The sequence below is a fragment of the Xenopus laevis genome, chromosome 5S (genome assembly GCF_017654675.1).
Source record: "Xenopus laevis strain J_2021 chromosome 5S, Xenopus_laevis_v10.1, whole genome shotgun sequence".
Classification (NCBI taxonomy): Eukaryota; Metazoa; Chordata; class Amphibia; order Anura; family Pipidae; genus Xenopus; species Xenopus laevis.
This window is the reverse complement of record NC_054380.1, coordinates 103,557,594-103,581,695: the sequence shown is the minus strand read 5'-3', so window position 1 is coordinate 103,581,695 and position 24,102 is coordinate 103,557,594. Positions and strand designations below refer to the sequence as shown.

The following is a 24,102-nucleotide window of genomic DNA, read 5'->3' as shown; positions in this document are numbered from 1 at the left end:
AGGGACAAAGATAAGAAAGTATCAACTAAATGTATCAATTTCGTTTACAGGGTCAGCGACCCCACCCCCGAGCTGCTTTAGACACATAGAAAATATAAAGTAATTGGAAAAAGACGTTATTTCTGGTGATCTATCTGAACACAAATAGTTGTTTTAAGGTGAACGACCCCTTTAAGGTAAACTAAGGTATTTCAAAGCAGCAGAGATTGTGAGCCAATCAGATACATTCATGTGGGAGGAGTCAGATTTAAATACAGCAGTGCCCCACTATGGAACTCGATGTATTGTAAAATAATGCAGTACAACATTTCTCTTTTCTAATTTATTTCCTCATAAAAATCAGTTTGTTTACATGCAGACTAAAAGCAATGTAAGAAAGTTCCCACAAATACTTAAATAACCAGTCATCCTTAAATATATGTGTCTGCAACGGTTCTTATAAAAAAATACCTCTTTAATGCAGTCCATTCGGAGAAGCAGTTTAATGCAGAACTTTAGGAGAAGTCATCCTGACAAGTTATAATGTGAAAGATAAAAGTAAAAAATAAACGCAGAATATCAGGTCCATGTTGTGTAAATTCAAAGTGTCACTTTTACAGTTACGAAGTCCTAACTATAAAGTCCATAGACAAACATCTATTTATATATATATTTATTCTGTGTGTTCAGCGCCGGTGTCTGCCATGTCCAGAGTGGCTGCTGCCATGATGTTTGTTTTTGTGCGATCTCTCAAAGGACCGAGAGCGCTCTCTCCTCTCCCTGTGATGTCCATGCTCATGTCTGTGCTTCTTGGCAAGCTCCGAGGGCTCCCTGATTTTGCTTGGTGAATGAGATTTTTTCCTTTTGTGAGCGTGTCTACCTCTCAAGTCTTCCACGCGGTGCTTGAGTTTCATGTGGGGGGAGCCGTGATTATGGTGCCTACGGGGGCTCTCGCTGTGACTGCGGGATCTACTTCTTGACCTTGAGCTGTAAGTTCCAGAACGACTCCTCCTCCTGTTGTTGTAACTGGAGAGAAAAGAAAGTGTGCATTTAAAGAGGTTGTTCACCTTTGAGAAAACTTTTAGTATGATGTAGAGAGTGATATTCTGAGAATTTGCAATTTGTTTTCATTTTAAATTATTTAAGGTTTTTGAGTTATTTAGCTTTTTATGCAGCAGCTCTTCAATTGGCATTTTAAGCAAACTGGTAACTAGGGCCCAAATTACCCTAGCAACCATGCATTGATTTGAGACTGGAATATGAATAGGAGAGGCCTGAATAGAAGGATCAGTAATACAAAGTAACAATAACAATATATTTGTAGCCTTACAGAGCATTTGTTTTTTTAGAAAGGGACAACAATGCCCATTTGAAAGCTGCAAAGAATCAGAAGATAAGAAAACTATAAAAAATAAATAATGAAAACCAATTGATAAGTTGCTTAGAACTGGTAATTCCTATAACATAATAAAAGTTACTTTAAGTCTAAACTTGGCCATAGACGCAAAGATCCGATCGTACGAATCGAGGATTGGTACGATTTTTGGACCGTGTGTGGAGAGTCCCTACATTTTTCGTCCCACAGATCCGTCGTTTGGTCGATCGGACAGGTTAAAAGATTTGTCGGCTGCCGATACGATTTTCAGTGGGAGACTGTCACCAGCTTTGTCGGACATAAACTTTCGTACTATTTCTATCAGGGGCAGAACATCGGCTGATCTGTTCCTTTACTACTATATTTAAACTGAGGGTTAGTGGCAGGTCTGGAGATGGGAAAGTCCTAGAACGATCGAATCGAGCTTAAGAATAAGGGAAATATAAGATAATTTATTGGTTATCTAAATACAGACACTTTTCATTTAAAGGGGAAATGTAATAAAAGCTTCATCATACCGAAATAAGAAACTTTCTAAATACAATTAAAAATTTTGCATTGTTTGAAATAATCAAGTTTATCTTCACTGTCCCTCTCTCAGCATCTGTTTCTCTTCATTCTCTCTTCATGCAGCAGTTGGGTGTCAGATAATCATTGACAGATAATCATTGACAGATCCAATACAATTAATTGTATTTAGAACGTTTCATTTTTCAGTATGCTCAAGCTTATATTACATTTTTATTTTTGATAGTTCCCTTTTAACTACGCCGTTTAAGTGAAGCATATATGCCAAGCCGCTCCTGTTACAGTGAACACTTGTTCCACATTTAAATCAACAAAAACACATTTGAATTGAGACTTACTGTCTACGAGGAGAGTGAGATCTGGATCTTGATTTTGTCCGTGATCTTGATCTACTGACACTTCGGCTTCTTTTGTTTTCCTTACGCAATCTGAAGAAAGAATAAAGCGTCATAAGAGAAGGAAACAGTACAGAAGAGCAGCTGTGAAATGGAGGTATCTCGTGTTTGCTTCAGCAGTTCTATCTGGTTAAAATGGTTTCTTATTTATCATACCTTGTTTGCTTGTTACTCTTGTTTACCTGTAAACGGGTGGTTCACCTTTAAAGTAACTTGTATTATGTTATAGAACGGCCAAATCTAAGCAACTTTTTAATTGGCTTTCATTACTTATTTTTATAGTTTTATAGTTATTTGACTTTTTCTTCTGATTCTTTGCAGCTTTCAAATGGGCATCGCTGTCCCCTTTTAAAAAAACAAATGCTCTGTAAGGCTACAATGTATTGTTACTTTTTATGACTGATCCTTCTATTTACTGTCTCCTATTCATATTCCAGTCTCTTATTCAAATCAATGCATGGTTGCTAGGCTAATTTGGGCCCTAGTTACTAGATATCTTAAAATGCAAATTGAAGAGCTGTTGAATAAAAAACGAACTCAAAAACCATCAATAATAAAAAAATTAAAACAAATTGCAAAATGTCTCAGAATATCACTCTCTACATCAGAGGTGAACAACCCCCTTAAAAGTATATCCACAAATAAGGCAAGTAATATGCACATTAAGTCATTCATTGTTAAAGATTTAAGTATCTTACCCATTGTAAGGGCTCTTAGAAGACTGCTTGTCATCCATCTCCCGTTTAACTTTTGCAAAATTTGGGGATTTCTCTTCAGTTTTTACATCTCTTGGAGAAGCTAAAATAAAGTAGAAATAGTAGCGGTCTAATTAACAATATGTGAAATATCACAACAGAGTTTCTCAAAATAGTTTCATCATATTTAAGAAGTTTAAATTCCATAAAAAAAAACAAAACTGTAATTGAATCTGTAGAAAATGCCTTAATTTAGTTTAGCTTTGGAGAAAACTGCTTGCCAATACATGTATGGGATCAGTTATCCAGATACTCATTATCCAGAAAGCTCCAAATTATGGAAAGGCCGTCTCCCATAGACTCCATTATAATAAAATTATCAGAATTTATAAAAATGATTCCCTTTTTCTCTATAATGATAAAACAGTAGCTTGTATTTGATCCAAACTAAGATATAATTAATCCTTACTGGAAGAAAAACCAGCCTATTGGGTTTATTTCATGTTTATATGATTTTATAGTAGGTATAAAGATCCAAATTACAGAAAGATCCGTTACCCGGAAAAACCCAGGTCCTGAGCATTCTGGAAAACAGGTCCCAAACCTGTACTACCACATTTTATTAACCCAGTCTTGCTATATTCTATTCTTTGAACGTGGCAGAGCATAAATGGTAAATCCAGGTTCTAGCATCAGATGATTACAACCCTGGCAGATAAAGATACAGTTACACAGAGGTACGGAAATTAGTATTTTATGTCCACAGTTTGTGTAAAACACCCCTTGCATTTCATTAAAAATAAAGAAATAGGGACGCACCAAATCCACTATTTTGGATTCGGCCAAATCACCTTATCCTTCTTGAAAGATTCGGCAGAATACAGAACCAAATCCAAATCCTAATTTGCAAGAACCAAATCCGAATCCAAATTTGCATATGCAAATTAGGGGTGGGAAGGGGTATTTTTTTTCACTTTTTTGTGTGACAGTCTAGCGATATCCCTCCCACCCCTAATTTGCATATGCAAATTAGGATTTGGTTTAGCCTGGCAGAAGGATTCGGCTGAATCCGAACCCTGCTGAAAAAGGCAGAATCCTGGATGAATAAAAAAAGGTTTGCTGCTTTGATGTTTTACAGCAGCAACTGTCTATTCCTGTTTCTCTTGCAACTCCCAGGCAATAAAGTTGTTGTTGTTTGTGCATCTTCCTTATTACACTGTTTAACCCTTTACACTGTCCTAGTTTTATGTCATTTATCCGACATCACATTTTTAGCGGTTACTTAAAACATAACAAGCATCCAGTAATGAGATATAAAGGTGTCTAAACAGGCCAATGAGACAAGCAGCCTATTCACTCCTTTGAAGGTGGTGCAGGAGCTTTTTAAAAATATTCAAGCATGTATTTGTACCATGGCTTATAAACATTTATATTAGCATGTTTGACACTTCACTCAACAGACTGACAATAAACTCACATGGTTTAGATGCAGGAGAGAAGCCTCCCATTGATAAAATGGCTGGAGTTCCATCAGGATTGAGCCCCTTTGCTTTTAATTTTGCTTCCTGTAGTGCTACTTTCCTTTTGTCAACTTCTTTTTCCAAAAATTCATAGTTCGGCTGTTGGGAAATTAGAGGGAAGTTACAATCACTTAATGTAAATATTTTTCCGTCTATTTTATAGGTGTTATTCCTTGATTACAAAAAAGCCCAACTTGTAAACTACTTTAAAGGGGTTGTTCACCTTCCAAACACTTTTATCAGTTCAGTTGTTTTCAGATTATTCACCATAAACAAAGACTTTTTTCAATTGCCTTCCATCTTTTATTTTTTGCTGTTTTCCCAAATTCAAGTTTAAAGTTTAACGTTCGTGTCTCTACTGTTTCAGTCAGCTCAGAGATCCAGGAGTAGATTCGAAACCGTTAAAATCTGCTACATTTTGTGGATATAATTAGCTAATAAATTTCTCAGCAGCATCTGTGCAATTTGAGCAACCATTGTATCAGTTCTAACAACTGCCACAGGGACAAACATAACAAATGTATCAACTAAATATCAATTTAGAACAGTTACAGGGTCCGTGACCCCCCCCCCCCAGAGAGATGAACAATTAAACATTACAGTTCAATATTAGAAATATGGTCACAAATAAAAAGTAAAAGGAAAAAAGTCTATTTCTGGTGAACTGTCTGAAACAAACTGAACTGGAAAGTGTTTGAAGATGAACAACCCATTTAAAGGACAAGGAAAGAGCAGAAAGTCATGGCTGACAATTTTTAAGGCACCACCAAGGCACATCAGGCAGTTAGCGGTTTCCCAATCCTAATATTTCGCTTTAAAAGATTAGTAACACCATCTAGTTTGCTGTGCCAATGGTTCAACTGAATCCACTAGTGTTATTGCATAAAGTGATTTATTGGCTCAAAGGTAGACAGATTCTGGCAACGTTTTGGGGCATGCTGGGCTCTTTATCAAAGGTTATGGCTCAATGGAACATGGTAATAAACCATTGTAATAAACCTCCTAACTTTCTTACTTTGTCATTTTTCTTTTGGGAGCCAGATGTCTATTTCATATATATACATGAAGACAATTCCAGTTAAAATACAATTTTGATTAATAGGGATCATTTCTAGAAAGTATATTTTTCTTTTACAATACACACAACCTTGTAGGGATCATGTGACATTGCAATGAAAACAATGTCCCAAATGTGAAAGGGGGTGGGGGTGTTTTTATATAAACAATTTACAGGAGCAAATGTGCCATCAAAATGAAATATTAACATAAATTGGGAAGAAATAAGTAGTATTCTTGATGCTGCTGGTGTCAGCATGACACACAGAAAATACCTTTATCCTGGAGTAGAGCCTTAAAGTGGTTATACAGATGTCTTGAATGTTTTCTTCAGTTGCTCCAAAAAGTAAAAACCAGTGTGGTCTATTTGGCAAGGATAACTAAAAGTAAACACAAATCTTTAATGTTTCAGCATTTTAAATGGCGTAACAAAACAACTGTGTTTAGTTTAGCTTTGTATCTCATGCCAACTGCTTTAGTGATATTAAATAAACAAGTTTTAGCCACTGAGCAGAATTTACCTGCAAAGCTCTGGCAGCAAGATAAATACAAGCACAGGCAATGGTTTCTGCATCAAATCTCACAAATACATTGGTCCGTAAGCAATCATTCATGTAATTCCTGAAAAATATAAAAAGAGTGGAATAATTTCATATCGTTTTCTCTTCTGTTCTTAAATACAGCAACCATGGACGTAAAATGAGAGCATAGACATTTTAACAGCTTTAAATGCATCCTGAAGTATATACATATTTCAGGAAATCCACAACTGGATTATTTATTTCTAGTTCATCTGATATTCTAATAAAATGCTATGTATAATGTACATAGCCTTAATGCTATGTATAATGTACATAGCCTTATCAGGCAAGTATTTTAGCAAAATTATTTGAAAATCTTTATTTTAAAATATTACATAAATCAATACTGTACTACAGTTTAATTTTTTTTTAAATCTTTCAAAGCATGAATACATAAGGTACATCTAGCCTTCCTGACATTCTCCATACCCAGGTCCTTAGATTCCTGTACAGCTGCAATTCTTCATGTATACGTATAGTAAAATTAAGCTTACAGAAAGGTGTAAATAAAACATTTACTGTGTACATGTCATTAATCAACTTAATAATAAGAGGATTAAGCACAGGTCAGTTGCCTAAAAGAAGGGAGTCACAGCATCAACTTTACTAAAAAATCTACGAATACAGATTTTTATTAAAGGTAATATTTGGTTCATCTCCTTAAATAGAAGTTGAGGATCCGAGCCACAAAAAAAACAGCACTTATATTTAATCATAAGCACTTGATTTTGTTCAATGGAACTGAATGAACATATGCAATGTATAAATGCAAGTTTACAAAGAATTGATGGGCTGTGAAAACAAAAACCTAAGCACTCGCTATTTAAAAAACTGAAAAAAATGTAGGTACCATTTCACAGTCATTATTGTATACAATATTTAATCACATTTGAGGGGGCAATTATACCCCCCAACAGAAGCTTAATAGACAAATATATATGGCAAGAAAAGTTGAAGTGCCATAGGGCTGGACAGTATATGCATTATAGGTTTCAAGGCAGTGAGTGTTACAGCTTCAGAACCAGTGTTCAGGACAACCGTTTCTTAGAGAACCTCATCTGTTTTTAATGGTGCCATGATCAGAAAGGAGATTGCTAAAGGCCAGAAGGCTTTTTCATAGAAAAGTAGAATGTGGGATAAAACTCACACACAGAACCCCCCAAAAAGCATTTACACCTTCCTTGTCAGTTACAGGAGAACTATTGCATGAATTGAAATTTATAATAGAAGCTTTATCAAATAGGATAAGTGGGAGGGGCCACAATTCTTGACATCACTGCGGTGTCCTGCCTCCTGGTGGGAGGAGCCCATACCCAATGGCTCCTGTGTCCCCCTCCGATGTGAGAGAAATAAAATTTAGAATTCTGTGCCGTTTTCAAAGCATTCAAGTTACTCCTCACTATTGCCTCTCAGCATCAGGAAAGCTAAGAAGGCATAGATCATTACGTTTATGGGGCTGCTGAAGCTCTGTGCCGGATCAGTAAATCCAGTATAGAGCATATCTAGACTTTTAGTCTTTTGTTCTCAGTTCAGTGTATGACACTTGTCTGGTCCTTTCTGTTATTAAACCTCAAAAGCTTTATCTAGTAGAAGTAGTTCTAAAACAATTGGACTTGCTGAATAATGATTGAAGACATTTGTTTTAGAATTACTTCTACTAGATATACCATGACCTGGATGAATGAAAATCTTCAGTCATACCTCAAAGGCTGTTTTTTGTTTAAATCAAACTTGTGCTACATCTCTCCCAATGCCTCTATTAGAAATTATGGAATTATTGTGACCCCCACACTCCATAACCAATAATATCTAATACAACATATCTAGGAAAAACAATTTACACATTTGTAAATGGGCATTTTTAGATTTTTGATGTAAGCACCAATAATTGTGCCATGGATTTGCTTTAGTTGTTCAGGAAATAAATAATTCAGTTAACGCTAATAAGGCATTAAAGCAAATGATCTCTACCCAATGTAACATTATAGCCTATATTTCCATGTTAACTTGATTCTAGCAGCTACTGTGATAGTTAAGTCACACATCTTGTTTTAATGGTGCTTTTTGGTAGAGGAATGAAAGTTTTCCTGATGAACAAGTACACTTTTCCCTTTGCTTAAAAAAAACATTATAAATATAGATCTAGAAGCCAATATACAAATCCTTTGGACAGCAGGACAGAACTAGAAGATGCAGCCAGATGGGTATGGAGCACTTCAGTATATGACGGATGAGAGCTTGCACTGCATTGGCTGGAGATAAGGGTAGCCAATTAGGCCATCCGGAGGCTGTGGTGCTGAGAGCAGAGTTCTATGACTTACCATCATGGACTACCCTTTAACCAAAGAGTAGAAAAAAAAGAACAGTTAAGCTAAGGTTTATATTTGCCTATTTGTTCAAGCCATAAAAAACAGTCAGCAGAAAATATGTATGGCCTCTCTTATTTGTATGTATTTGTTTCTGCAGCTTTAGATTTGCCATACAAAGATCATTTCTGCTACCATTTCCCTGGCCTGAAAATAAAATAAATGCTACTTACCATGCTGTTTGAACAAGGGTCTGGTTGCGCTCACATTCTAAAACTTGTAGATACATAACAATGATCTGTGATATAAACCAAATAGAAATTTAGAATATCTTAAAATGCGGAGATTAACAGCTAACACTTAGAAGTTGGTCATACATAATACTAGGGATGCACCTAATCCACTATTTTGGATTCGGCCGAACACCCTAATCCTTTGCAAAAGATTTGGCCGAACCGAATCCTAATTTGCATATGCAAATTAGGGGTGGGAAAGAGAAAACATTTCTACTTCCTTGTTTTGTGACAAAAGTCACGTGATTTCCCTCCCTGCACATGCAAATTAGGATTCAGTTCAGCCGGGCAGAAGGATTCGGTGGAACCCTGCAGAAAAAGGCTGAATCCTGGTTTCAGTGCATCCATACTAAGAATTCATGATGTTTGAGAAGTTCTGCAGGATGTGCATGGTACAGTTCCAATAAGCATTAGTTCATTTAGCAGGCACTTGTGTACTCCAATAGTAGACAGGTCATGGAACTCCGAGGTTACTTCTAATATCCTCATATTTTCCAACAAGGGGTACTTTAATATAATACACAAGTTTTAGTGAGTCTTGTGACAAAAATTACATCACTGCTCACCGTTCATAACTGATGACATCACTAGTCACCATTTATAAGGATAGCATTTATAAGATATTCATGGATTTTGTGCATTACAGTATATATCTATCTATATATCTATCTATATCTATCTATATATTATATCTATCTATATCTATCTATATATTATATCTATCTAGCTATTATATCTATCTATCTCTCTATACACACACACATACTTTTTAATAACAATATTCTATTTAACTGAAGCTAAACTGTTACTTTGCGAAAAATACCATTCTGAGTTGTTACCAGAAGCCACTGGACAGCTTCATACAAGTACAATATCTATATGGGCACATTAATATGGCTTATTGCTGCATTTACTCACATGAAACAAAATATACACACTATATGGACAAAAGTATTGAGACACTGCATCTGGAATGATGTCCTCACGGCTATTTTACATATATCAATGTCTGCATAGAACCTATTTGTAGGGATCGTAGGCAAAGAAGCCTAATCTCACCACATGCAATACCAAGAAATGGCTGGAGTTATAAATGGAAATTCACCAGCTGAAATGTCTGGCTACAGCAGATATGGAAGCACATGCCACCATCAGAGACCCAGGGATAGGATGGATCACCTTAATATTAATGGGAATACTTTTGACCACATTGTATATCATCCTCAATTGCCTGTTGTGTACCATACACAGAAGGTGCTATAATTAATAGTTAATTAATATTATAAAATAAATACTGCATTAACTTACCTTGTGGGGATGCTTCACATGAACACAAAAGCCCAACTCCTTCAGTATCCTCCTCTCGGCTTTGATTACATGGTTTTTGGTATTTATGTAGCTCTGATCAAGTATCAGGGGGCTTGGGGTCCTATTTTATGGGGAATAAAGTCAATACAGCAAAAAAAAAAAAAAAAACCTAAACACTAATGTTTTTTTCCCTTCCAACCGACCAAACGGCAACAGAAACTAAATTTAAGTTGCCCCAAAGACATGTTGAAACCTTTTGACATGTGCTGTCCAAGTTTAAATTAAGCGATTATTAGATTAGATTATTAAATTAACTATTAGATTCTATTCACCTAAAATAAAAAAAGTCACAAGCCAATAAAAGGAGTTAATCACGTGGCTTATTTAAATGGAAGAAGTGTCATTTTCAGTGAACTGACTGTCCAATTCTCCAACAGAACACCTGTCCCTCCCTCGCTAAAAACAGATGCAGAGCAGCCAAAAGGCCAACTCAGAATAGGAACATTTTATGGGAAAAATAACCAAGCCAGGTCTATTCATTCAGTGTGCTTTTAATACAACTACATGCATACTAGATTTATACACAAGTAGAACAGCCAGGTCATGTTTTACCCGAGGATATAAGGGCCTCATTGCCTGGTCTTTTTATTTTGCCTCTACAAACAGAATTGCGTTTCTTTTAAGGTCCTAGTGCTGAAAAGTTCCAAAAGGAAAAAAACAGCACCGCCTACTCTATTACAGCTTCGTCTTGTCTATCCTTAGCTTTGCATTGGATAGTCTTTTTTTCTCTGCCTCTTTCCAGCTTTAAAATGGGGGATTTCAGCACTCTCCAATTCATCTTCCAGTTTGCCCTAACAAAAAGGCAGTGGTCTGAATGACCGACTGCACCCTATCAAATACATAGCTTCTGATATTGCAAACTAGAGAACTACTAAAAAAAATGCTAAATAGTTAAAAACACAAAAGAAAGAAATGAAGGCATATTGTAAGCTGCATCCGAATAACACTCACATCACACTGAATGTTAAACTTTTAAGTCTGATCTTAAAGGGGGAGTTCACCTTTGAAAGTACGGTACTTGATATTTATAATTAAAGCGTAATGGACTGGAGAAAAAAAAAAAAGAATTTAGAAGATTATTATACTGCAGGGATCAATGTACAAGTGAGAACATAGGAAAGCTAAAAATACAGAACATTACTCATCATAAACTTTCATACTAGGCACAGGCAACACAAATGCTCAGCCAAAATACAATCTAGTGGTGGTGGGTAAGACACTCACTCAGCAGTAACAAACAAAATGTGACTCAAAAAAGCTTGGCTTCACCGTGTGTCATTAGATCCCTATTCAGCACAACCATAACAATTATTTTGCTCAAACAAAAATTCTACTTTCAAGTGGAAATAAATAATAGCCATTGTGACTGCTGGATTTTTCCATTAAACTTTTTTCCCCATGTGATGGGCTAACTAGCAACTAAACAAAAGATTACGTTGCTGCACAGTAAAAAAGAAAGCAAAGGAATTTAGTTGAGCTCTTGAGCACACTACATGTCATATAATCTCAGAAGGCACAACCAGTGTTAAGGAATCCAGCTGGATTACAAAGTAATAAATCTATACAGGTATGGTATCATACCAGTTAGCCAGAAAACTCTGAAATAAGGAAAGGTCTTCCATAGACTCTTTTGTCCAAATTTTTAAAAAAGATTATTTTTCTCTTTAATAAAACAGTAGCTTGTACTTGATTCCAACTTAGATATAATTAATCCTTATTGGATGCAGAACCAGCCTGTTGGGTTTATTTAATGTTTATATGATTATCTAGTAGACAAGGTACCAAGGTCCAAATTATGGAAAGAGCCATTATGCGGAATACCCCAAGCCCCGAGCATTATGGATAACAGGTCCCATACCTGTAAAAAGCTATAGTAATATCATAGTAATTGATCATTTTCATCACTACCTAATAGTGGCGTGAAGTCACCGGTTCTTGTACTAAATATCCTCATAACACCAAGACCAATAGTACACAGGTGCATGTGCTGGGGGTTTAAGGTGCCAGAGACCACTCAGCAAGTCCTTTAGTTTAATAGAAGATGAAGGTAGCCAGCAAAGTGTACTCAAGTGTTTACTGGATGAACTATCGCACTAGTCCACCTAAGAAAATATAATGGTGTTTGTCAATCTGCAGAGGAATGCTAAAAGTGACAAACAGCAGCAGAAAAAATATACCCTGTGTGTTGTGGGTCTAAGGCGAAACCATTGGTTTTAGCTTTAGCCCAACATAAAACAATCTAACTTATATTTATAGCCACCCCCAAATGCAGGAAAAACATCTGGTGGGGATTCTTTCATTAAAAAGCTACCTAAATAAATTTTATCTGGAATCTAACAAGTATTGTAAAAATACTAAATTATGGGTATACTACTTTGCTCCTATTAAGCTTATTTCCCTGCATTTAAATAGAAAGGAGAACATTAATTATATGGAAACCATTTAAATGCATGGTAGTTGGTCATAGAAGAATGTTAACTATCACCACAAACCTATGTTTTTTATGCTGTTGCAATTCAGACACCCTATTCACCTAAAGTACACAATAGAGATTTTATACACCACTAAATGGTATAATAAAAAAATGAAGATATGTAGACTTCTGTAAGGGAATATGTATATTTAGAACATATGCTTGTTTGGGAGAGGCCCTACCATTCTGTATACCATCCAGAGCAAAATCTTTGTACTAGTAGGTATTTTTGTTAGGAAAGTGGATCTTCTAGTTAGATTTAAAGAAAACTTTTTACAAAATGCCAATGGAACTTTACACTATGGACTGCGCAGTAGGACCAAGTCTACTGCAACTTCAGAAATCGAAGCTCCGCGAGTGCATTGGCGTTTTCGCATTATAGCAGGTGGAAAGCAGTTCGGGAGATTGTCGTTCTGCAGAAGAGGCGATTAAATCTCCCCAAAAGCTTGCAGTACAATTGCGTTAATCAGTTGTCCTAGTTGAAGTTTGAATATAAAGCTGGAAATGGAGATCGCACTCACAGGTCTTAGAAGTGTTTAAATGTCTTTATTCAGTGGACAAACGCTGACGTTTCGGCTGACACAACAGCCTTTCTCCAGCCGAAACGTCAGCGTTTGTCCACTGAATAAAGACATTTAAACACTTCTAAGACCTGTGAGTGCGATCTCCGTTTCCAGCTATTTATATATATATATATATATATATATATATATATATATATATATATATATATATATATATATATATATGCCTGGGTGCAGAGCTATGTATTAGTATTTACAATGGCTCAAAAGAAGCTAGCACACACAGCACTAACATTTCGGCTAGGTCCCTAGCCGAAACGTCTCACACCCCCCCCCCCCACACACACACACACCACAGCCTGCATCAGACATAATTAGGTATGTTCACTTTAGTAGGGCTGAAATTAGCCATTATCATAATAAAGAGAAATGTAACTTTTTTCTGCTTCTCTAAAAAGTGTAATTTCACACAGATATTTTAACTGTCATGTTAATGACTAGTTTATTGTTCATTTAAATAGTGGGACTCAGGAGGTTCACTATTAAATAAATAAACCCCATCTATAGTCTTGTAGAAATGTCAAATGGAGGTAAAGAATTGAGGTTGAAGGTATGACTGGGACTGGAAGCCTGCCAGGGCAAGAATGGTATTCCTATTCTCTAGTACTAGCCATGACATAATATATCTAGCCATTGTAACAAATATAAATTGGGAGGCACATTTATCAAGGGGTTTTTTAAACTGCCTTAAATTCGCAGGAATGAATTAATTCAACTGGCCTAAATTTATTGTAAAACTTGAGTCGAACTTGATTTGAATTCGATCAAACTTGATTAGAAAAAAACTTGAATTTCAGGAAGGCTGCAAATATCTCCAAATTGATCCCTGAACCTTTCCCATTGAATAGTCGAGTTCGAGCCAGAGTATTATAAAGCTCAAACACCGAATTCGATTTTTGTTTTTAAAAAAAAAACCTTGAATCAAGTTTGCATAATTTCCTAATTTGAGTTTTGACCATAACAAAAAATTCAAACATTTTAATTTTCAACCCTTAAAGGGGTTGTTCATCTTCCAAACATTTTTTTTCAGGTCAGTTGTTTTCAGATTGTTCCCCAGAATTAAAGACCTTTTTCAATTACTTTCCAGTATTTATTTTTTTACTGTTTTACCAAAATCTAAGTTTAAAGTTGAATGTTCACGTCTCTGGTCTTTCAGTCTGAGTGCACTCAATTTTGCAACATTTAGTTGATACATTTCTCAGAAGCATCTCTGGAGTATTAGCAACTATTGTATCAAGTCTAACAGCTGCCTTTAAAGGGAACTTTACAAAAAAATTAGCTTTTTGAAAAGTAAACATAATTGCAAGCAACTTTGCAATATACATCAATTAAAAAATATGCAGATTTTTCATGATTTTAAATGGTTTGGAACAATTCCCTAGGACTAGCCCCCTGTTGATCTCTCGGACTACTTTGCTGAGCTGGCTGACTACCGTTACTTTGTGCCACCCACCATCTGTCCTCAGCATGCATCCTCCAAACGCCACAATTCCCTGCACACATGATTTCAATAAGGATTGGAACATCACCCACAATGCATCAGTGCAATGCATTGTGGGTAATGTTGTTCCTGCATGCTGTCTGTAAACTGTGGAGAAGTTGTTACAATTTATAACGTCAGTGTTTTAATCCCTCGTTCCCTGCTAGGATTTCAAATGATGCAGAAAGAGAAGAACTGTAAACCACCGGATTGCAGCATAGAAAATGGCATTAATTCATACTTTTTGAAGAAACAGGTAACTTTGATGGGTATATTAGGGTTTTTTGTGTTATGTGGGCTTCTTTATCAAATTTTGGTTTGGAACCTGGAGTTCCCCTTTAATGAAACTCAGGGATTCTGCTCAGCAGGGACAAATATAAGAATATTATCAACTAAATGTATCAGTTTAGTTACCCCCCCCCTTCTCAGAGCTGTTTTAGAAGATGAAAAATTACACTTAACACTTCAATATTGAAAAACAGTCACATAAAAAAATAGTCATTATTTCTGGTGATCTATCTGAAAACAAAATAGTTTGTTGAAGGTGAACAACCCTTTAAATAAATCTACCCCTAAATGTTAACTTACAGTTCTAAATTCAAGGATAGTCTCTGCACTGCAAACAGGGTGTAGATAATGAGTTACTTTTTGTATTCTCTTTATATTCAATTATGTGTTACATCTACGTTTTTCATGGGGGGGGGGGGGAGTAGGTGCACTGGTCTTTCCACTGTATGGTTTAAACTGATCAAACTATTCATTCACATGTTTAACTTGAGCAGATAAATACCAATATTCCATAAGAATGCATGTCCATGCTTACCTATTGGCAGTAGGGGCAAAAGACAGAATGATATCTGCACCGCTTTAGGACAAGTGTTGTTAAAAATAAACATTTAGGGTCAAAGGTAATACTGATGCAGAGTTATGTACATACATAAAAGTCTCTTCTGCTGTTTTATGCAGTACTATCAAAATAACTGGAATGAGGATTAAAGTGAGCTCCATTAAAGTTGGTTCAAATCATACATACCCAACACACTCCATTAAACAGGGACAACATTATTGTTAAACCCAGTTTTAAAATCCATAGGTGTATTCCTTGGAAACTCTTTGAAGGGGAAAACTAAGGAAACAGACAGGACATTGTGCTGTACAATGCAAGTTTCATAAATCTATATATTAAGACTAAGCTCACTAATCTACCAAAACAAGCCACATGGAGATATAGGATGTTAATACTTACTCCTACCAGTACCTACAAAAATTTGTAATGACTGTTAGCTAGCTATGATGGATAGATTTATATATGAACAGTGAATTTACATTGGAAAGTAAAAATAAAACGGAAAAAAGTTATTTAGAAGTTTTTGATTCACGTTAAACAAAATTGGGGTTCTTTCTTTGTTTTCCCTATTCCATAACGAAAAATATGACGGAATATAGTATTTTTAATTTTATGTACAAGTAGGACGTGAGATTGCACAACTCATATGAAAAGTTAGCATTAGAACAGCAACAGCACAAACATCACATAAGGGTGGGGCTACTTCTGGAATCTAAAGAGAATGCAACATAGCTCTCATAAGTGTGAATGTAAGTATGCAGATAGAGATTTTTTTGAATGTTTGTCCTTATTCTTGATTGTTAAAGTATAACATTATAGAAAAAAAGTCAAAAGTCAAATTGGTTTATGGATGTGAAGAAATTGGTCTGGTTGGTTAGGATTCCAATATTAGATTTTTCTAACACTGCCTTTATCAGATACTGTTATCACTAGCATTAATGTGATCTCTTCGCAAAACAAATAAGTTAACTTGCTTGAGAACCTTGCTTATACAAAGTGAAAGTCTGGAAAGACAGGCTTTGCTACAATACGGTTAACTAATATTTCAACTATAAAAGACACTGGCTGATACAAATGTATTTGAGTGACTGACTATGCAAGTCACTAGATTAGAGTAAATAACTGCTGTGTTCAAAATACATTAATATATTCAGATTGAGCAGATTTTGAAAAGTCCAAGCATACTATTTTGACTGTTATCCAACAGGGATACGCACTTTAGGCAAAACCCACATATCTAGTAGTTTATGGTTCAGTTGGCACATCCGATTTTAGTGTATAGTGAATTTAGGGAAGCTATATTGAACACCAGCATCTATGTAATTCTTACATGTGGCATCTGCACAGTACATTCCAGAAATACATTTCGCTCTTTTTGACTGCAGCAGCTTGTTTTACATTGAAGAGTTTAATTTGAATGCCTATTGTATGAAATGCTTCCATCACAATATTTAAGTAAATGGATTATTTCTTCTAAAATGTCTTGGATACAAGTTTTATAAAGCTCACCCTATACTATGTTAATGGAACAAAAGCAACAGTTAAGGTTAAAATAAACTTGGACAGCACAGAAAAAAGGTTCTTAACATGATACAGGAGCTCCTTCAAATGGTTCACCAGCGGCCAACCTGTGAGTCCCCGATTCCAGTGACCTGTTCTCAGAGCACTGGCTTCTCCATGGGGATTTTCGACACTTCACTCACTGTTGCCAAGACGACAGCTTCATCTCAATGTACCACTCCACATCACCCAGGCATTGGTAAATGTAGCTGGTCGCTGTATAGTCGGTTGCAAGGGAAAAAAATATAAAGTTAATAACTATAGAAACAGCAAACATGAAGTTAACATCAATTTGTTCTGCTTGCTTTACAAGTCATAATCAATTTTACACCATCCGAAGTGGAAGAATTTAACGCTGAATCCTTTTGAGGATAGAACACAAAAAAGGGTGTGTGAGGGGGAGGGGAGTCAAAAGTACTGTAAGACCAAAGTTACCATGGTTGGGAATAAAGAAAGTGTTACATCTGCTTTAAGGAAATTGAAGAAAAGCAGATAAAAACGACACTGCAAGTGCAGCCTGTGTGACATTTTGATAACTGTCATTTTAGGTTAATAGTTTATTTGATGTACGCCTTTTCTAGAAGGATGACATTTATTGTAAAGCAAACAATTTGACAATATAAACACACGGAGATAATCACAGGTTTAGTAGAAGGCAGGGATAGAGTTTACGGACCAGTTATATATGAACAACTATCTGACCGAAACAATCACAAAGCAGTAAATTTGGTGTCATGGGAAAAGAAACGTTAAGACATTTTAGCAGGCTGAGCTAAGTCAGGTCTCTGAATAAGTAATCAAACTATATCAGCAGACAATACATTTTACTACAGCTGCACATTAGGTAAGAGGATTTATAATTATTTACAAAAGCCAAGCATTTTTCTCTTAGCCTGCTTGAAAAATAAAATACTTTGTTGTACTTACTACTTTACTACTTTATTGCTAAGTTCCAAACTAGTGCCTTTTAACCTTTGCATTTTGTAGGTTCACATATTGCCAGTAAACAGGCAGGACAGGATCGAAATGAACAGAGAAATATATAATTTTGGCACATAGGCCCTTTTTGTCAGCAATGTAGATACTACATTTGCCTGCCTGTAATATTACACTTCGTATATAAATCTGAATATTTACATGCTTTATGATGTACTATTCTGAGGGGAGGAACATGATCTAGAAGTTATCAGTTAGCAAGTATTACTGTTCTCTAAGTAATTAACCAGCTTTCTTTAAAACTTGCATTTTAAAATTAGCTAGCCAAAAGAAAAAAGTTCAATGAAGACACAGAATGTCTGCCGTATTTGGCCACCCAAATGAAGCCAGATCAGACTAATGCATTATTTGATTCCTGGGTAATAACTAGATAAGGCGGAGTCCAAGGAGCATCCAAGTCCCAATGCAGTCCCCACCAAATGTAATTTTTCATCCCACTGGACTAAGATTTGAACAAGCCCTGTTAAATTGACAGGTTAAGCAGTCATTAAGTCCCCATAACAAGGTCTTCATGCTGACTTGTTCAACAGTGGAATGTTGGCAGCATACATCTGCCTGATTTACTGCCTTCTTAACAGTAGAAAGCTGAAATAAGTGCTCTTGAATTACTTTAGCTGCAAGGAAACAATATGAGAATTTCTCACAGCTCCAATTCATGCAGGTGTTATACATATACACAGATAAAATACAGTCTGCGGTGGTAGAGTCTATGGAGCACGAAGAGCTCATGTAAAAATAGTTTATATGCTGGCAGAGCAATTTAAAAACAGATTTAATCCTACGAGAAAATACGATAACTTTTATTAAATATCTGAACATAGAAAGAAATAAAAAACACCACCACTGGAAGATAGTGTATTGACTTACATACTACAGACATACAAAGGGCTTCCATGGTTATGAGCCTGTTTGTGACAAGTGTTATCCTGGGGGCTCTTCTGCAGACACTAAATGCTTTGCCATCAATGATATACTTTTTTTTCTAAAGATTTTTTTGAAGTTGTGGAAATCGTGGCATGGCAAACAATAGATCAGGATGAACATAACTTCATGTATAGTGGAGAGTTGGGAAATAGTTCACTATTAACGAGATACAGTACTAATATTCACTCCCAATTGAGATCTTTTTACCCATCATTTTACATATAAAACTTATAAGACCACCTGGCAGCAGTCTACCGAAAAGAAAGGTACTTAATTCTTTCCTATCTTACCTAACAAAAACTTTAATTGACGTCTTCAAGTGTTTCATGCCTCCTCTTGCTTTAATTTCTCACTTATTTTTGCTGCTAAAGGTAATTTCGTCTCTCTACTATACATAACTTTTGTTTCCTCCTTTTTTAGGAGTTTATGCACAACACTATGCACAAACTTATCTGCAGTGGATATTTGACCATTTACAAATGCACATTGCTCTCTTTCAATTGCAACTTGCAAACAAACCCTACTTGGTTATGTCTGGTTAAAAGACACCATTTGATATTAAGAATCTATGGCCTATTGTGCATCAGAAATATTTTCAACTTGAGAACACTGTGGTAAGATTTTATATCCAATATTCCGTTCTAGTGAGTTACTTTGCATACCTTCTAGAGTTCACAAAGAAAAAAATGTTATGCTTGAACAATATCAAACCCATGCTTGCGACTTAGAACTTGGGAATTCTGTTTATTGGGTTTGGGCACCCCATACATAGCTAAATGTTAAAATGGACAAAGACTATATTGATATGAAATAATGTATGCCCCATCAACAAAATGCTATTTTCTAAACTATAACGAAAAAAAAAAAAAGTTTTTTCCTTTAAAAACTTAGGATAGCTTTAAAACTGTACTATTTCTAATGCAGCTCGGCCCAGATCTAGTAAGACTGGCAAATTGTGTCTGATGCCAAAATCCTAAGTGGATGTATGTTGTAGAGGGTAGATGCATTCCACATTAAATACAACCTAAAAGGGCTGACAATGAATTATTATGAGCATTATGACCACACAAGAGTTCTAGTTAAATATCTAAACAAAGATACATACCTTTTTGCTCTTATCTGACGTAAGTGATGACAAACATTTATCACATCTCTAATTCGTCTGGGAGCTTCTTCAATTTTGGAAGCGAGATTGATACATGCCATGGCAATAATCTGAAAAGAAGCCACCTTTGTGAGTTTTCTATGGATCAAATTAAATGCAGCTCTACGCAATGGCTGACAGTATGATCACTGGGTGACCGTTTAAAATGCATCCAATGTAGCATTCACAACTACATCAATATTTCCCAGTTACTGGGGAACCACTTATTGTACAAAGTTCTAAACGGTTAGCAACAAGACCAATCAAGACAGCACAACTGTTCTACAATCAGGTTGGTTTTTGCTGCTTACTGGTTTAATTAAATGTTTGTTTCTCCCTTGATAATCTATAAGGTAGACAAGGCTGTGAGACCTGTGCCTACCAATGCCAGGGAATCTTTTCCATGGATGTTAATAAGCTGGTTGGGGAAAACGCTGGGAATTCCTGTTACCAACCCATTTTCATAGAGCTGTGCATAAATGCAATCAGTCTGTCTCACCCCGCATGTATGCATGGATTTCACACTGAAACCACACACTTGAGTTAGCTTTGGAGGCAGATCCCATTTATGCAGGTCATTAAAGGTACAGTAATACCAAAACAATTAATTGTTTTAAATGAATGACAATATAAAGTACTGTTTCGCTGCACTGGTAAATCTGATGTGTTTGCTTCAGAAACTCTACTACGGTTTATATAAACAAGCTGCTGTGTAGACATTTGGCCTGACATTCAAGCACAGGAAACACAACAGATAAACTATGTAGAATTAAATGAGATTCTTCAGAACGTATCTGTTATCTGCGGTGTTACCTGTGCATTTTCTCCTTTTTCAGCTCAGAATGGCTGCCACATGGCTACACAGCAGCTTGTTTATATAAGCTATATTAGTCTTTCTAAAGCAAACATGCCAGTTTTACCAGTCCAGCCCAACGGAACGTTATATTTACATTACTTTAAGAGACTCATTTTTTTGTTACTGTTCCTTTAAAATCAAGGGTAGTCAGGCACTCTTATTTCCAATATACCATCTCTTGATGGTACAATTAAATGCACCCATGTTCAACTATAAAACATATTCCTTCAATTTAAGCCCTATGCCACTGATGTAATTCCGTACAAATATGAAAAGCTTCGACCTGTAGAAGGAACCCTTTTTGATGGGTAGGGTGCTTAACAGTGGAAGGACCATCTGCCTGTGATCCAATAGACATGTAGAAAACCAGGTACACTTTAGCACACCACAGACTTGAAGATTAGTGTATCAAGGTTGCTTTATTGGCCCCAAAAAGTGTGTGTGTGTATGTGTGTGTGTGTGTGTATATATATATATATATATATATATAGATAGATAGATAGATAGAGATAGAGATATGCTTTGGGTGTCCGCACTCGATCTCCAATAGAGTAGAGGTGCACGATCAATGTTCATAATATGCAGTAGTAATGGATCAGCACACTCATTTTAGAAGTGATTAAAGTGTCTTTATTGGTAACACAGCATTGTTATGCTGTGTTACCAATAAAGACACTTTAATCACTTCTAAAATGAGTGTGCTGATCCATTACTACTGTGTGTGTGTGTGTGTATATATATATATATATATATATATATATACACATACATACATATATATACATATATATATATATATACACACACAAACACACACAAGGCAACGTTTCTGACCCCACTGGGCCCTTTTTTAAGCCTTTATGTGACCTGTACCACATATAGGGGGAAATTCACTAAAGGGTGAAGTGACTAACAGCGCAAATTCGCCAGCGTGACGTCATTTCTGGACTTCGCCGATTTACTAATGGGCGCAGGTGTAACATCGCTAGTGAAGAAGATAAGACTCTAGCGCTACTTTGCACTCTAACGCCTGGCGAAAGAGCGTTACTTCACAAATTCACTAAGATGTGCCTTTTACGCAACAATACCCATTGCACCAGACTTGCCTTCGCCAGCTCAGACCAGGCGAAGTGCAATGGAATGTATAGGGCTTCTTCAATTTTTAGTTGAAAGTCCAAAAAAATGGCGTTGTCTTTTACTTTTTCAGGTTGATAGTCCGTAAATCTTTTTTTGGGTACCCGGGCTCCCCCATACAGGGCAATATAACAAAATTAATTTGGCTCATGTGTAGGGCAATACAACAACTTTATTTTATTAAGGTTTCCTGGGCTTGTGTAGTGTAATGTATTTGCTGCAACATATACGTCCATTCAACTTTAACTTCCCGCCATATGCAAAATTAGCCAACGCTAGAGCAACTTCGCTTCGATTGGCGCAGAAACGCTAACACAACATCGGATTTTAGTGAAATAGCGTTGTCATGGCGAATCTACGTCTGGCAAAGTTTTGTGAGCGAAGCTGGCGCTGGTGACTTTCCGTACGTTACTGAATTTGCCCCATAGGCTTGAGAAAGGGCCCAGTGGGGTCTGAAACATTGCCTTGTATATATCTACTTTTTGGGGCCAATAAAGCAACTTTGATGCACTACGCCAAAGATGTGACATAGAAAACATTCACATCTATTTAACAGTCTAAGGCACAGAGTATTATATTGCTATTTATACCCCTTGTTTGATGGCAGCACAAATAGGGTTGCCAGAAAAGGCTACAAGGCAAATCACATTACACAAAAGAAATTACTTTTTCCTTTTTATAAATAGAAGTAAAAAAAACACTTGAAGATTCAATAATGGGCAGGAGCAGTGCTTAACAGAGAGACACAGGCGACTCTTTGTTCAGGAACATAACACAGTCAGCCTCTATCGGCTTTCTCACCTCAAAGCTGTGTTTGACAAAGGATTTGGAGTAGAAGAATCGATGGAACAACACCTGCCCAGTCGCCATTGCCACCTGAGGAGATAGAACAACAAGATGACAGAGGGTAAATGTGCGCTGAGGTGGGAGAGAGTAGACGCCGCCATCTTGAAGGCCCGTCCGGATGTGGATACAAGTGTATTGCTCCCGATTGCTGCGTCACAGGCTGACAGAAAGTCGAACACTCGGCACTACTCCGGCCCCTATATGTCACTTACCTGCGGAAGGCGGAGGAGGATACCGGCCGACTGAATTAGCTCACATCCCAGGATTCGTAGGTCGGTTTCGGTATTCAGGTCCAGGCCATCTGACATAGACGGGGTCGGCGAAAGCCGCTCCTCGGGAATAAGGGAGTAGTCGATTGTGAGGTAGACTTCGGAATATTGCCGGTCGCCGATGAGGATACCATCGGCCGATCGGGCAGGAGCGCTGGGAGCGGAAAGCTGAGGTACAGCCGCCATGTCTATCAGAGAGACAACGTCTCTGCAACGTAGAGAGAAGGCGGCAGTTCCGGCCTGTGACGTGCGACGTCTGAACTGAGACGATCCATATACTTCCGCCGCTTTCGTCAACCTCAAAAATAGTCCTGTTAAAGTTCTGAGAAGCCGATTAGTCTTAAATACGACTCTTGGGAAAATCCAATGCACCTACTATTCATTTGTCTCTATACGTATGTCCAGGAGCCTAACTACAGATGTAGCAGACCCTGCGGCTGAAGGGGGGCCCCATGAGGCTCTAATTCATATAACATTTCAATAAATATTAGTAAAACAGGACAGCCTCAGGATATGTTGGGGGCCCTAAAATTAATTTGCTGTGGGGCCAAGTCAGGCGTGTTTCAGACCTTAATGCCGCCTGAGGCGACGTTCCAAATGCCGCCCGATGTGCTTACCTTAATATCGCCGACAGGGGTCAGAGGGGGACATATCGCTAGTGCAGAGAGCGAAATTGCGCTCTCTGCGCTAGCAAAGCCGAATAAACTGGAAATTTGGCTCTTAAAGTTACAAGAGCGGCTTTTTGCCACCCCTGGTAACTTCTGGGAAGCTGCCAGTGCCGCCTGAGGCAAGGTACTCACCTCATGGCAGAAACACCCCAGGGCCCAGTAGTTACGCCGCTGCGTATGGCATTATACAGGGAAAGCAAACAGGCTTGGCAAAGAACAACCACT

At 36.9% G+C, this 24,102-nt stretch overlaps 1 protein-coding gene across 1 annotated transcript; it reads right to left on the bottom strand.

Annotated features, from left to right (window-relative positions):
• Window positions 1-307: 307 nt before the first annotated feature.
• ccnl1.S (cyclin L1 S homeolog) lies at window positions 308-23,486 on the bottom strand. The gene is made up of 11 exons (XM_018265738.1): window positions 23,153-23,486; window positions 22,896-22,970; window positions 20,066-20,175; window positions 10,037-10,157; window positions 8,669-8,733; window positions 6,070-6,169; window positions 5,824-5,928; window positions 4,450-4,591; window positions 2,976-3,075; window positions 2,221-2,310; window positions 308-1,005 (listed from the first exon to the last, which is right to left on the bottom strand). Exons 1-11 carry the CDS (start codon window positions 23,393-23,395, stop codon window positions 666-668), a joined length of 1,491 nt encoding a protein of 496 aa, XP_018121227.1. The 5' UTR covers window positions 23,396-23,486; the 3' UTR covers window positions 308-665.
• Between the last annotated feature and the right edge of the window lie 616 nt (window positions 23,487-24,102).